Below are 12,528 nucleotides of genomic sequence, written 5' to 3'. Positions count from 1 at the left end.
AAAAAAAAAAAAAGGGAAGAGTAAAAAATACCATTATTATTATTATTATACAGAAACCATGCCGTTGCCACCTCTTGAAGAAGCTCCACGCTCCATGACGAGACGCAATCATCTCGTCGAACGTAATCGTCTACGTGTGCAGGCGTACGCCCCAACAAGGAAAGAATTGGAAGATGAAGAGATACGCATTGCCCAACAACGACAGGAACAACGTGCAAAGATGTTAGATAGCTGGAAAAGTCAAACCAATTACGATGCCGATCAAACACGTCCTCTTCCAGGCGGTGGTCCACGTTCCAAACGTATGAAGGAAGCAGCCGCTATTAAAAATCCAAATTATTATCAAATCGTCAAACAAGAAGATGCCCAACTGAAATCTGAACGTCTTGCCTCTTATAAAGCCGATATGTTGCAGCAATTAAAAGAACGAGAGGAATTCCTGCGTAAATGTAGAGAAGAAGAAAAGGCATCTAATGATGCACTTGTAAAGATTAATAAGGATCATGCACGTGAGATGGAAGCTCAAGAACGTGCGGATGCTCGTGCGATGAAAGAATACATGGATCGTGTACGCGAAAGTAATCTTCGTGAGTTGGAGCAAAAACGTGAAAAGGAACAACAACGAGAGGCGTATGAACTCTCCGCTCTTCGCACATTACAACAACGTCAAAAGGAACAGGCGGAAATAGAAGAACGTCGGGCCAGAGATGTGAAACGATATATGCAGTTGGAGAATGAAGAAAATCATCGTATCTTTAAAGGCAAACAAAAAGAAAATAAAGCACGTGAAGAGGCAGAGTTAAAGGCAATGGTGGAATATGATGCCGCCCTTGCAGAACAGGAAAGACGAGAACAATTGCAAAAAAGACAACAATTTAAAGCTGAGTTTGAGGAAAGTATTGCAAAACAAAAGGAATTCCAACGAACGCATAATTATGATGAACCTTTGGAATCTATTCGTATGCGGAATGAAAAGGCTGCAGCTGATTTGGCTCTTATTAAACAAGAAGAACGACTTCGCGCATCTGAACAGAGACGGGAATACCGTAATGAACTCATGCAGCAAATACGTGAGAAACAGGAATGGCAGTTATCACACTTAGATGGTGTGTAGATGTGTATTTCATTATCTTCTTATTCTTCTTTACTGTTGATATTTGGATGTTGATGTTGTTGGTTCTACTTGTTTGTTTGTTTGTTTGTTGTCGTCGTGTCTTCTTTGTTTGTTTTGTTTGATTTTTTCTGTCCCTTTTTTTTTTTGTTATTTGATTTGACTACTCTTTTGCTTGTTTCTTTTTTTTTTGTATTTTCTTTCTTTTTCTTTCTTTCTTTTCTTGCCTCTGCGGTGAAAAGAAGGAAGAAAAGAAGGAAAATAAATAATAAAAAAAGAGATGGAGAGGAAGAGGGTTGTATTATGTATATCTTTCTTTTTCTTTGTTTCTGTTGTTTATTTACTTGTACGATGTATTTAGATATCATACATTTCCACTTCAATCAATCAATCAATATATATTTCTATATATATATATATATCAATCATTTTTTTGTTCTTTTCTTTCTCTGGTTATATCATCTCATTTTTTATTTTTCCTTTATTATATCTCAAACATTCCTATATAAACTGACATACTTGATACTATTATATAAAAGAGGAGGAAAGGGAAAAGAAAGAAAGAGAGAGAATAAATAAGAAGAAGAAAATGAAAGTAGATGAATATCTTTCTTTATTTTCCTTCTTATATCTACTCTTTTCTATTCTCTTTTCCCTTCTTTTCTCTTCTTTTCCTTATACATCTCCTGGTGTATGGGGAATAGAAGAACAATATATCAATATAGTCAGTAAGGAAAATAGGAGTGAACCTCAGAAGAAGAAGAAAAAGGAAAACAAATAATAAAAAAAAAGTATATAAAAGAAATGATCCAAAGAAATGAAAGAATGTGAATGGTTTCACGCGTATATCCGGGATGGCATTAAATAAACAAAAAAATGCCTTTCCCTTGTTTTTTGTTTTTGTTTTTGTATAGACTGGAAACTAAAAAGGGGATAGAAGAGAAAGAAAAAAAAATATAAAAAAAGAGAGAGGAAATACCAAGAGAAAGAATGTATGGAAGAAATGGGGGGAAAAAAAAGATGTAGTGGTTTTCTCATGGAGTTTATTTCCGATGTATTTCTTCTTCTTGTATATATGTACATAAATATATATGGATTATCTTTCTTTATATATATATATATATATATATATATATATGCACTTTTGTTTCTTGCGTTTGACTTTTTTTTACGCATTTTGTATTTCTCATTCTTCTTTTTTTCTTCTTCTATGAAAAATAAAAGAAGGAAGTATCGACATATATTTATTTTTATTTAGAAAGAAAGAGAGAGAGAGAGAGGTCCCACAGGAGTGAATAGCGGGATAGGTGTGTGGTGCCTACCGCTGGATTCTCATTTGTCTGTGTGAAATGGGCTCCGATGATGATGATGCTGATAATAATAATAGTAATAATAATAATGATGATGATCTTGATAAACTGGTAGCCGCACAGTTAATAAGATCCCGCACAGCCACTAATGTAGGAAATCCAACACCTACACGAACAACAACAACAGCAGCAGTAAAAACTATGAATACTTCAGCTGACAGTGATGATGAGTTAGATGCCTTAATTCATGAGGCACTAGCAGGTGTGGCCATAACACCAATAGCGAAAAAAACAGCAGTAAGAACAGAGAAATCCAACAAGAATAATTCCCATCCATCTCAACAAGAAGAAAACACTAAAATAGATGATGGTGGTATGATGAGTACAAGAAAAGAAAATAAAATGAAAATGAGTATAAAGACAACGAAGGCAGTTGTTACGGAAACCTCACCTGTAGTAGTAGTAAAAGAAGATATGGATCTTCACAGTGATGGGAGTAATAGTGAGAATAGTAATAGTAGTGGTGAAGATATACTGCAGGCTGTTCTCGCTGGTCATGGTTTACCACCATTGGAAAATATAGAAACTATACATACATCCAATAGGCAAGCATTTAAACATTTCCCCTCACATCATCATGAATCCATCACAGTTCATAATAGTATGGAGAAAAAAAATGAGAATACAAAAAAAGAGAAAGATGATGATGATGATGATGATGATGATGAAAAGGAAGAGGAACATTTATTAATGGAAACTCTTTCCAATCTAGTTCATCCACCAGTGCAGTTTGTTTCTAAAAATCGAAGGCAAAATAATTCTACGCCTTTGCAAGAACTCTCAAAGGAAGAAGTTCACAGTAGTAATAGTATTGGTAAATGTAGGAATAGTGATGAAGATAGTAAAGGTATTGGAATGGCTAACCAAACATCTCATCATACTACTAGTGCGAGTAAAGAAGTTATTTCACATTCTAAAAAGGAGAATACTTCTAAATCTAATTCTACTACTACTTCTACTTCTTCTAGTAAAAAACCAAGAAGTGGACAAAGTGAAACGCATACAAAGTCTCTTCATGCCTTTCACGATTTAGAAGATGAGAAACAAATTCTTAATGCTATTTTAAATGCAGTACAAGACCGTCAATCAAGTGTGAGTGGAGACTTAATATATGAAGATGAAGAAAAAGGAAATGGAAATGGAAATGGATATAATGTAGAGACTATTTTACAACATGCGGAAGATATCGCCGCCGCTTCTCTTCGTGGAGAAAATGGAAAAGAATCTCACATTATGCATCTTCACGAACATGTGGAAATGCGTGAGGAGCTGCGAAAGGCAAGAGGATCTGTAGGATGGCCATCATGTGTGTGTGGACGGACAACAATAGCGACAGAAACTATTTTAGGTGTTGAAAAGGAATCCACCGTAATGAAAACTTCTTCTAATTCTTCTAATTCTTTATCAAAAAGACCAACTCTTTGTATTGGAACAACACTTGGCGTTATTTTACTTTTTAATGAAAAAACAAAAATGTGTGGTATGTGTGGATCTGTTGAGGCCTCCATTGTAGAGATGCGTGGAGCTGTGGTATCTCTTTCCATGTCTTTTGATGCTTTAACGGTTTTTTCTGGTCATGAACGGGGAACTTTAATTCTATGGGATATTAATTCACTCACCGCATTACGTGAAATTTCAGATGAATATAATTCACCTATTACACGACTTCGTCATTGTGGAATGGATACTTCTCGTGTGATTGTTTTAAGTAGTAATGGTAGTGTGAAATTACTTTCCTTTACACGGATAATATCTAAAATGGTATATCGTTTAACCAATATCGCCGTTTCTGTTCCAGAAGCTCCATTTAATGATATAGATATTATTTTTCTTAAAGGTGAAGGATTATATCTAGTCGCTGCAGTCTCTGCAGATACTTTACTCTTATCTGCATTAGATTGTGGTTTACAAACCATCGTTACGCCTATAATGCGGCGAACTCGACCTCCTAAATCTGCTCGAATACAAGAATTATTACAATTTGTTTCTGTAAATGTGGAAGATCGTATTCTTTTATGTGTAGCTTGGGGTGCAGATGTGGAAATATTTACCATTGCACTTGGTGGGATATTAACAGAACTTCATCGAGTCGCCAGTGTTCGTCTGGAAAGACCTTTACATGCAATGACACCTATTATGGGATCTTGTTTAGTTTTAATGGATCAAAATGAATCTTTACATTTATTAGATGTAAGTGTAGGGGTAATTGTGGAAACACGTCCTTTACATGGTGTAGATCCTGTCATGTTTTCTAGTCGAAGTTGTGGAATGCGGTTTAATGCCGCACTTACACAAAGTGGAAATCGTGCTATTCTGCTTGGACGTCGTCGAGCTTTCACATGTACATTACTTCCATGGAATGTTCGTTTAGATCTCTTAGTTCGTCAAGAACGATATGTGGAAGCTTTGGAACTTGCCAAGGCATTTGCATTGGAAGTGGCTTTAGCAGTTGTTGGACTTCAAAGTGATCCTGTTCTTCGTCGTGAAAGTATTCATCTTTATTTAGTGGGTCTAATTAAAGATTATCTTTCACATCTTATGAATAATAATAATAATAATAATAATAATAATAATAATAATAATAATAATAATAATAATAATAATAATAATAATAATAAGAATTATTTCTCACGTGAGGAGGTAATGGTGGTAAAGAGTATTACAGATATTATTCAATTTTGTGCCGATATTGATGCGATGAATGTTTTCTTTGGTCCTGCAATGGAATTTCTTCGTCAAATCACAAAATCAGATGCTCTTGCACTTTATTGTCTGGAAGGTTGTATCTTAGCAGGAACCGTTACAACTTTACCAGAGATGTATATTCAACCTTTTTTTAATCTTTTTGCTCATGATGAAACAATAGAGAGTTCACTTCAAACGTGGGAATCTTCACAAGGTGTAAATGATGATATTCTTCTTCTTAATACTAATAATACTAATACTACTACTACTACTACTACTACTACTACTACTACTAATACTAAGCCATTACGAGGTATAATGCGTGCTGAACGAGCTTTAATGCGTTTAGAAGGTAGTTATGAACTTCTTATGCAAATTGCAAAGAAATATAATTTAGTTCGATTAGCCGTTGCTATTTTATCCTATAGACAATTTAAATATATAGAGGCATTTAAATTAAGTCTTGAATGGGATCCTACTGGAGATGTGGCATTATATTACTTTGAATGTACAATGAAAGGATATACTATTTTAGGTGATATAGAATACTCGGATTATCAATCTCGTACGGCAAAAGAACAACTTTGGAGTTATTTATTAACTATTACAGAAGACTTTAAACGATTACTTCATCTTAATGCTGAACGGGTTTTACAAGCCACTCTTTTTTCTTTACAGGATAGACCTCCCTATTCACCATGGGAACAAGATCCATCTTTAAAGCAAAAATGTATTTCCGCCTTATTTATACATCTTATTGGGATAGATTTAACAACTAGTAATATATTCAGACCATGGGAATTAGCCAGACGTGAATGGCCTTCATATGATACAGTTGTTCATCCTCTTTTTATAGGAATGACACGTATCTTATTAACAGGTACACTGGAATTGGATAATATACAGCCATTTTGTGAATATGCATGTTCTCATTTTATTTATCAATTTCAAACAGCTGAAGATGAAGGACAAAGACGAATTATACAAAGTGAGGCTGCATCTCTTTTAAGTAGTTCTATTACAAAAAATGTTGATTTTTCTTTTGCAGAAGAAGAATTACAACAACAACGTATGGCTAGAACTTTGGCAGCTTTATATTGTTCCCGAGGAAAATATGGGGAAGCAATTGATTGTTATCTTGATAAAGAAAATAATAGAGCCGATACAGGATTAGCAAAAGATGTATTTCGTATTATTAAAGAAGAAATGAGTTTTCTCTTACATGTAGGTGAAGAGGCATTATCATTTAAACTTCGGGAAGCTGTTATGCATCGTATTTCTCTTTTAGTAAGTGTAGATGCTACTTCCTTGGCTCAATTTGTATTGGAATATCTTCCAGGTAATCATGATGAAGTAATGAATATACTTCGTAATTCTGGAGAAACCTTTCTACGATATTTAGATGAATTAATTGCTAAAGGTGATCCAGCAGTGGCAAATGATGTTAAACTTCAGAATACATATATTGAATTACTTTGTGCTCATGAACCAACACGGGTATATCCATACTTGGATGCTTATGATTCTATTATTACCTACGATTTACATCTTGCTTTACAAGCAGTTAAACGATATAAAATTGCAGATGCCGCTGTGTTTCTTCTTGAAAAAACACTTATGATTGATGAAGCGATGAAAATTCTTATTGGAGCTGTAGCGGATAAACTACGCTTAGTAAGAGAAGAGGTAATAAAGTATGTAATTGCTTCTTCTTCTTCTTTTTCTGAGGAGGAGGAAGAGGAGGGAAATAATTTTACCTCTTTAGAATCACAATATTCAAAAATAATGGATAAAGAAGAAGAAAAAGAAAAAGCAAAAAGAGAAGGACTACATAATCATAATAATAATAATAATAATAATAATAATAATAATAATAGTAGTCGTAATGAAAAGTATATGTGGGAAAGTGAAAAGTCACTTCAACAAGTATTAGGAGTTGGAATGGATCTTTGTACCAAATATAATAATGATCTTAGTTCCCGATCCAGTGGAAATTGGTTTACTTTATTAGAACTCTTTACACGCCCCAGACGTCTTCTCTGTGATCGTCAACGACAACAACTCACCGTATCGTTACAATCTGAATGTGAATCTGTAGATGGTTTTGATGATGATGAAATTAATGCCTCTCTTGCATCAGATTATTCATTAACAAATACTTTATTTCCATTATTATCCAATCCTCTCTCTATACGTGGGGTTAAATATTTAGATAAAATGATTGCTATCTATACAAAGTATGTCTCACAGCTTTTAACCGAAATGATTAAAGTTTTAAATCTTTCAGAAGTTATTGGAAGAATCGTAAAGGATCATGAACGTGAACGATTTGGTCCTTTTAAACCAGTTATTGTTGATATTATGTCTTCTTTGAGTTTTGAGTTGGAAGTAAATCGATTATGTAAACTTTGTATCGATAATGATATTGTAGTTCTTGCCGATCAACTACATCAAAGTTACAAAACAGGTGTAGTTCCTCTTTCGGATACTTGCTATATTTGTAATGAAAGTCTTGTTCATACTCGTTCTGAAGAAGTAGAAACATCTGTACGGATATATGCATGTGGACATGGTTATCATGAGTCATGTGTATTAACTTTTTCTCCTGGAGCCGATTGTGTTCAATGTGAGAAGGAACGATCTGGAGGTTTACAATCTCATCTTGCATGGAAACATGGAAAGGATAACACAGTTGAAGGAAATAATAATAGTTACAGTAATAGTAATAGTAGTAATAGTACTATTAATAATAATAATAATAATAATAATAATAATAATAATATTCATAATGATAATGGCGAACGAAGCGATAGGGAAGAAGAAAGACGGATATTGCAAGAAGATGATCTTTCTTTAACAATTCGAAGATTAAAACAAACACGAGCTAAAATAGATGGGGCTCGTGAATATCAAGAGATGTTACGTGGGTTTTTGCAAACGAAACAAATTCAAACAATTTCATCTGAGTTTCCAAAGGAGTCTATAATGGGAAAAAATCTACTCGCACCTGCACCTCCTATACCTGTTAGTATTGGTGAATTCTCTGAAGAAGCATTGGACTTTAATGCTCCTTTTACTGCCATTTTAACAGATGAAGATGTACTAGAACTGTTTGGTACATCAGAAGAAAATGATGATAAGAATGAGATTGCAGATAATGGTCTACCCACATTTATAAATGGATCAAAACTTAAGATTTGATGCCGTGTGATGACTATTATGATGATAATAATAATAAGAAAAGGAAACATAAAGAGAGGATTTCTTTTTCTTTCTTCTGTGTCTTTGTATTGTTGGTGATTTCTTGGTCATGGCGCTTACCCTTCTTTTTTTTTTTTTTTTTTACTTCACGACTCACTGGGTGTGGTCCTTTTCTGTGTCATGAGTTTATAATTATCACTGGAGTTTTATTATTATTATTATTATTATTATTATTATTACCGTTATTTTCTCTCCTTCTAGTTGTACTTGGTCCACATACATTCACATACATACATACATACATATAGAAAAACCTGTCTGTGTATACTTTCGAGTTGGCTTTCTCCTCTTTTTTATTTTATTTTTTTCTTCTACTATATATATATATAAACTACTCTTAGGGAGAAAACACAACAAAACAAAAAACAAAAGGTGTTTGTGTGCATGCGATGAAACGGAGTTATGGAAGAAACTCCCCTGAAGAGGTGCGTTGCCCTCACATTGCTCTAGATGTACTCGGGCAGTGTCACAGCAGTGCCTGTGTGGAGATTGGCAACACGCGGGTGATATGCGCCGTTCACCACCCACAGCAACTCGTGGATGAATACCGTGGCAATCGTGGACGGGTTGCCTGCACTGTGCGGAGATCCACATCTGCGGCTCAACGTGGATTAAACGCTCGTGCTGTTGTCACTCCCGAAAAAGATATGGCCCTTGCCTTGGAAGGAGTGGCAGAGCAAGTGATGATGCTGGAAAAGATACCACAGTTGTTGGTGGAAGTGGTGGTGGAGATCCTCGCGGAGGATGGGGCGGTGTGGGATGCAGTCACCACAAGTATGAGTGCCGCCTTAGCACGTGGGGGATTTGAAATGTACGATATCTTTTCCGCCTGTAGTGCTGCTCTACTTCAGGATGGTGCTTTGGTAACGGACCCGGATGCGGGAGAGGAAGGGAATGCGCGGGCAACAGCCCTTGTGTGTATGATGCTTAACTCGGGAGAAGTTTGTTATCTTTTACATCGGGGTTTGTGTGAACCTGGAACGGTAACAGAACTCGTTACATCCGCGTTAAAAGGTGGTTTGTCGCGTAGATCAGAGATTTCAACACAGTTGAGCCAACAAACTACTTTGTGAAGGGGGTTCATTCGTTTTATATATATATTTATTTATTTATTGGTAACGTGAAGTCTCGTTTAAATTGAAAATGATTTTCTAAAAGAAGCGGGGTTGGGATCTATAGAAGGATTCTACACGAAGAGAAATATTTTTTTTTTTGTTCTCTCCCCTCTATCTCTATCTCTCTCTATTTTGCTTTCTTGAATTGTAACTATGTTTTTGTATGTATTTTCTTGCATTTTCTTTTTTTTTTTTTTTGTATATATATTTCTTTATTCTTTATACTAGAGTTTCCGCACAGATTTCTTTTCGGAAAGTGAAAGAGAAACAAAATGCCATTCCCTTCTTATAAAAGTATGAAACAGAGTGAATCTTCAAGTGAGATTATCATTTTCATAGGTAGTATTGTAATCTCTTTATTGATCCTCGCTGGACTCGCAGAGACAAATCTCTACGTGGTAAAAACACTTGAAGGAACGAGACATCAATTGTCACTCTGGAATGGAAAATCATGCAATATTGAAGGTTGCCTTTCTCAAACACTTCCTCCTGCTGAGTGGTGTGGAGAACGTCGTTCCTTGTATATTGCTATGCAAGTGATTTCTGTTATATCACTTGTTGGATCTTTATTTCTTTTGGCCTCTTCTGTTCTCAGTGTGGTAGCAGTTAAGACACGATGTGTGGATATCTTGTGGAGTGTTTCTGCTTTCTTAACATGGTTAATTTTAATGCTTGATTGGTCCATTATGGCAGGAATATTTCATAGTAAAGCATGCTCAAACCCTTCCTTCAGTGAAATTAATTATCAATATGGGGTTTCATTTTCTCTTTTTCTTATGTCTTGGTTGTTCCTTACAGTAATGATCATTTACTCTGTAATAGTAAGGTCTTGTGACTAACGTAGTAGAGTATTCTTCCTTTCTGGTTTCGTTTTTGTTCTTTCGTTGTAGTTGTTTTTTTTTTTTTTCGTTATTTTTTTTTTTTTTTGTATTTTGTTTCCTCATTTATGTTTTCTGAATTCAACGTATTTTTTTATTCTTCTTGTATTGTGATATATTCTTCTTGGTTTACCCTCGTCGCCCCCTTTTGATCTCCTTCTTTGATCTGATTCTGTACGTTGTTTGTTTCTGTATATAGTTTTTTTTTTTTATTTTTTTTTTTTCCTTCTCTTCCTTTTTCCTCATTCTTAGGTATTCTTTGTTCTTAGATGATTAATGGCCATCCGAAATTCGGAATCAGAAAATGTTCTTATGACTGAGGAAGCCGTTATCCGACAGTGTAAGATACATAAAGGATATTCTACTCCAGAATTAAACGAAAAACTTTATCTTCATCACCTCGGTTTTACCAAAATTTCTTCCCTAGACGCTTTTCACCAATGTACAGTTTTATATCTCAACAATAATGCGATTAACAACTTTGAGGGTATTGGCTCACTACAGAGATTGTATGCCCTTTATATAAGCAATAATGCCTTTCAAGATTGTCTTAGTCTCCCATTATTACCATCTTTACGCATTCTTGATATTTCATGCAATAGTATCGCAAGCTTAAAGGGACTTGCAAATGCTCCTGGGTTAGAAACGTTACTCGTTTCACGCAACTGTATTGAAAATCTCGAAGGATTGGAACCTCTAGAAAATCTTGTAAATCTAGATGTTTCATTAAATTTAATTTCTAAACCAGAAAATATACTACCCTTTATTTTCGCAAAAAATACACTTCGAACTTGCATATTGCATGGAAATGATTTTATAGGATTAGTCCCTTCATATAGAAAAACACTCATTTCGCGATTGCCGTCTCTACGATTTTTAGATCGTTATCCAGTGTTTCAGGATGAACGAAAATGCGCGGAAGCTTACGCGACAGGAGGTGTACCAGCAGAAAAGGCGCAGCGAGAAGAAAATCAACGAGAAGAAGAAGAAGAAAGAAAAAAACAGTTTATTTTCTTCACCGAACACCGCGCCGCGGCACAACTAGACAGAGCCGCCGAGGGCCCCACAACCGCCCGCACCACATACTTCAAAGACAACGAAACCGACGACATGATATATATCCCAAATCGTTAAAAGAAAAAAAAAAAAAAAAAGATACACCAGAAAGATTCGAAATTTTTTAAAAAGGAGAACGACCCCCTCGTTTTTTTTTTTTTTTTCCTGACTGCCGGTCCCCCGCCCGAACGGGACGAACAACAACAAAAAAAAAAAAAAAAACATCTAAAATTGTTTTTCGCCTCTTCATTTTTATTTATTTATTTTTTTTCTTTTTTTTCGTCCCTCCCGCGCGGCGCCGGGCGACAATTCAACAACAAAAAAAACTAAGGGCAAAGGAAAACAATAGGCAAGAAAAGAAAAAAAAGAAAATATAACACTAATGAGATTGAACCCGACACGATCACGGAATGCAAAAAGCATCCAACCATTTGGATACCGCGAGGGGGAGCCGCGCAGCTTTTCATGCAACAAGAGGAAGTTAGCGGAACAATAAAATTTTTTATTTTCATTTAATTAAAGAAAAGATTTAAAATCACCAGTCAGGGGTGGCGGGCTTCGACGGGAAACCGGTGTGCCTCGTCATTCCTGATGTTTTTTTTTTTTTCTTCTTCCACCCATTTATTCCTCCAGCCCCCGAAAGTGACAGAAGGGCTGGCACGAGCGGCATGCTTCGCTTCGGCGGGGCTCGAGGGGCACTTTACGTCCCGAGGCGCCGAACCTTGAGGCCTGAAATATCACGCTCAGGGACTTTGAACTTGAGAGAAAAAGAAGAGTGAGGATGAGGAAAAAAAAAGGATGAAACCCGGCAACCAATCTACGCGCGCAATGCTCGAGGCTCGTTGTCGGGTTTTGCCCTTTTCTTTTCTTTATCCCTCACCCCAAGAAGGGGGAGGAGAGAACACACAACCCAAGGCGGGCGGCCAACTTGTCAGCGTCTTGTGCGCAACAAGAAGGAGAGTGGTGGGGTGGCTCCCTGGGGTGTTTCACTTATAAAAAGTGAGTGGAGTTGGGAATGGTGGAAACCCCTTGCTTTCCCCACTTCAACGCTG

The 12,528-nt window shown here is 35.9% G+C and overlaps 5 protein-coding genes across 5 annotated transcripts; all 5 read left to right on the top strand.

The window, feature by feature from the left end:
* Positions 1–58: 58 nt before the first annotated feature.
* TM35_000063190 (uncharacterized protein) lies at positions 59–1,114 on the top strand (the record flags this gene model as incomplete). The annotated part of the gene is made up of 1 exon (XM_029023356.1): positions 59–1,114. The coding sequence occupies one exon, from the start codon at positions 59–61 to the stop codon at positions 1,112–1,114; it is 1,056 nt and encodes a 351-aa protein (XP_028885380.1).
* Positions 1,115–2,460: 1,346 nt separating this feature from the next.
* TM35_000063180 (uncharacterized protein) lies at positions 2,461–8,367 on the top strand (the record flags this gene model as incomplete). Its single annotated transcript, XM_029023355.1, has 1 exon — positions 2,461–8,367. One exon carries the CDS (start codon positions 2,461–2,463, stop codon positions 8,365–8,367), a length of 5,907 nt encoding a protein of 1,968 aa, XP_028885379.1.
* A 449-nt stretch (positions 8,368–8,816) lies between these two features.
* On the top strand, positions 8,817–9,500 carry TM35_000063170 (exosome-associated protein 4; the record flags this gene model as incomplete). The annotated part of the gene is made up of 1 exon (XM_029023354.1): positions 8,817–9,500. One exon carries the CDS (start codon positions 8,817–8,819, stop codon positions 9,498–9,500), a length of 684 nt encoding a protein of 227 aa, XP_028885378.1.
* Positions 9,501–9,814: 314 nt separating this feature from the next.
* On the top strand, positions 9,815–10,381 carry TM35_000063160 (uncharacterized protein; the record flags this gene model as incomplete). Its single annotated transcript, XM_029023353.1, has 1 exon — positions 9,815–10,381. The coding sequence occupies one exon, from the start codon at positions 9,815–9,817 to the stop codon at positions 10,379–10,381; it is 567 nt and encodes a 188-aa protein (XP_028885377.1).
* A 315-nt stretch (positions 10,382–10,696) lies between these two features.
* Positions 10,697–11,554, top strand: TM35_000063150 (putative dynein assembly factor 1, axonemal-like; the record flags this gene model as incomplete). The annotated part of the gene is made up of 1 exon (XM_029023352.1): positions 10,697–11,554. The coding sequence occupies one exon, from the start codon at positions 10,697–10,699 to the stop codon at positions 11,552–11,554; it is 858 nt and encodes a 285-aa protein (XP_028885376.1).
* Positions 11,555–12,528: the final 974 nt, after the last annotated feature.

The sequence above is a fragment of the Trypanosoma theileri genome (genome assembly GCF_002087225.1).
Source record: "Trypanosoma theileri isolate Edinburgh chromosome Unknown TM35_Tth_6_V1, whole genome shotgun sequence".
NCBI lineage: Eukaryota > Euglenozoa > Kinetoplastea > Trypanosomatida > Trypanosomatidae > Trypanosoma > Trypanosoma theileri.
Note: the sequence above shows the minus strand (reverse complement) of the source record. Positions and strands in the feature narration are given on the sequence as shown.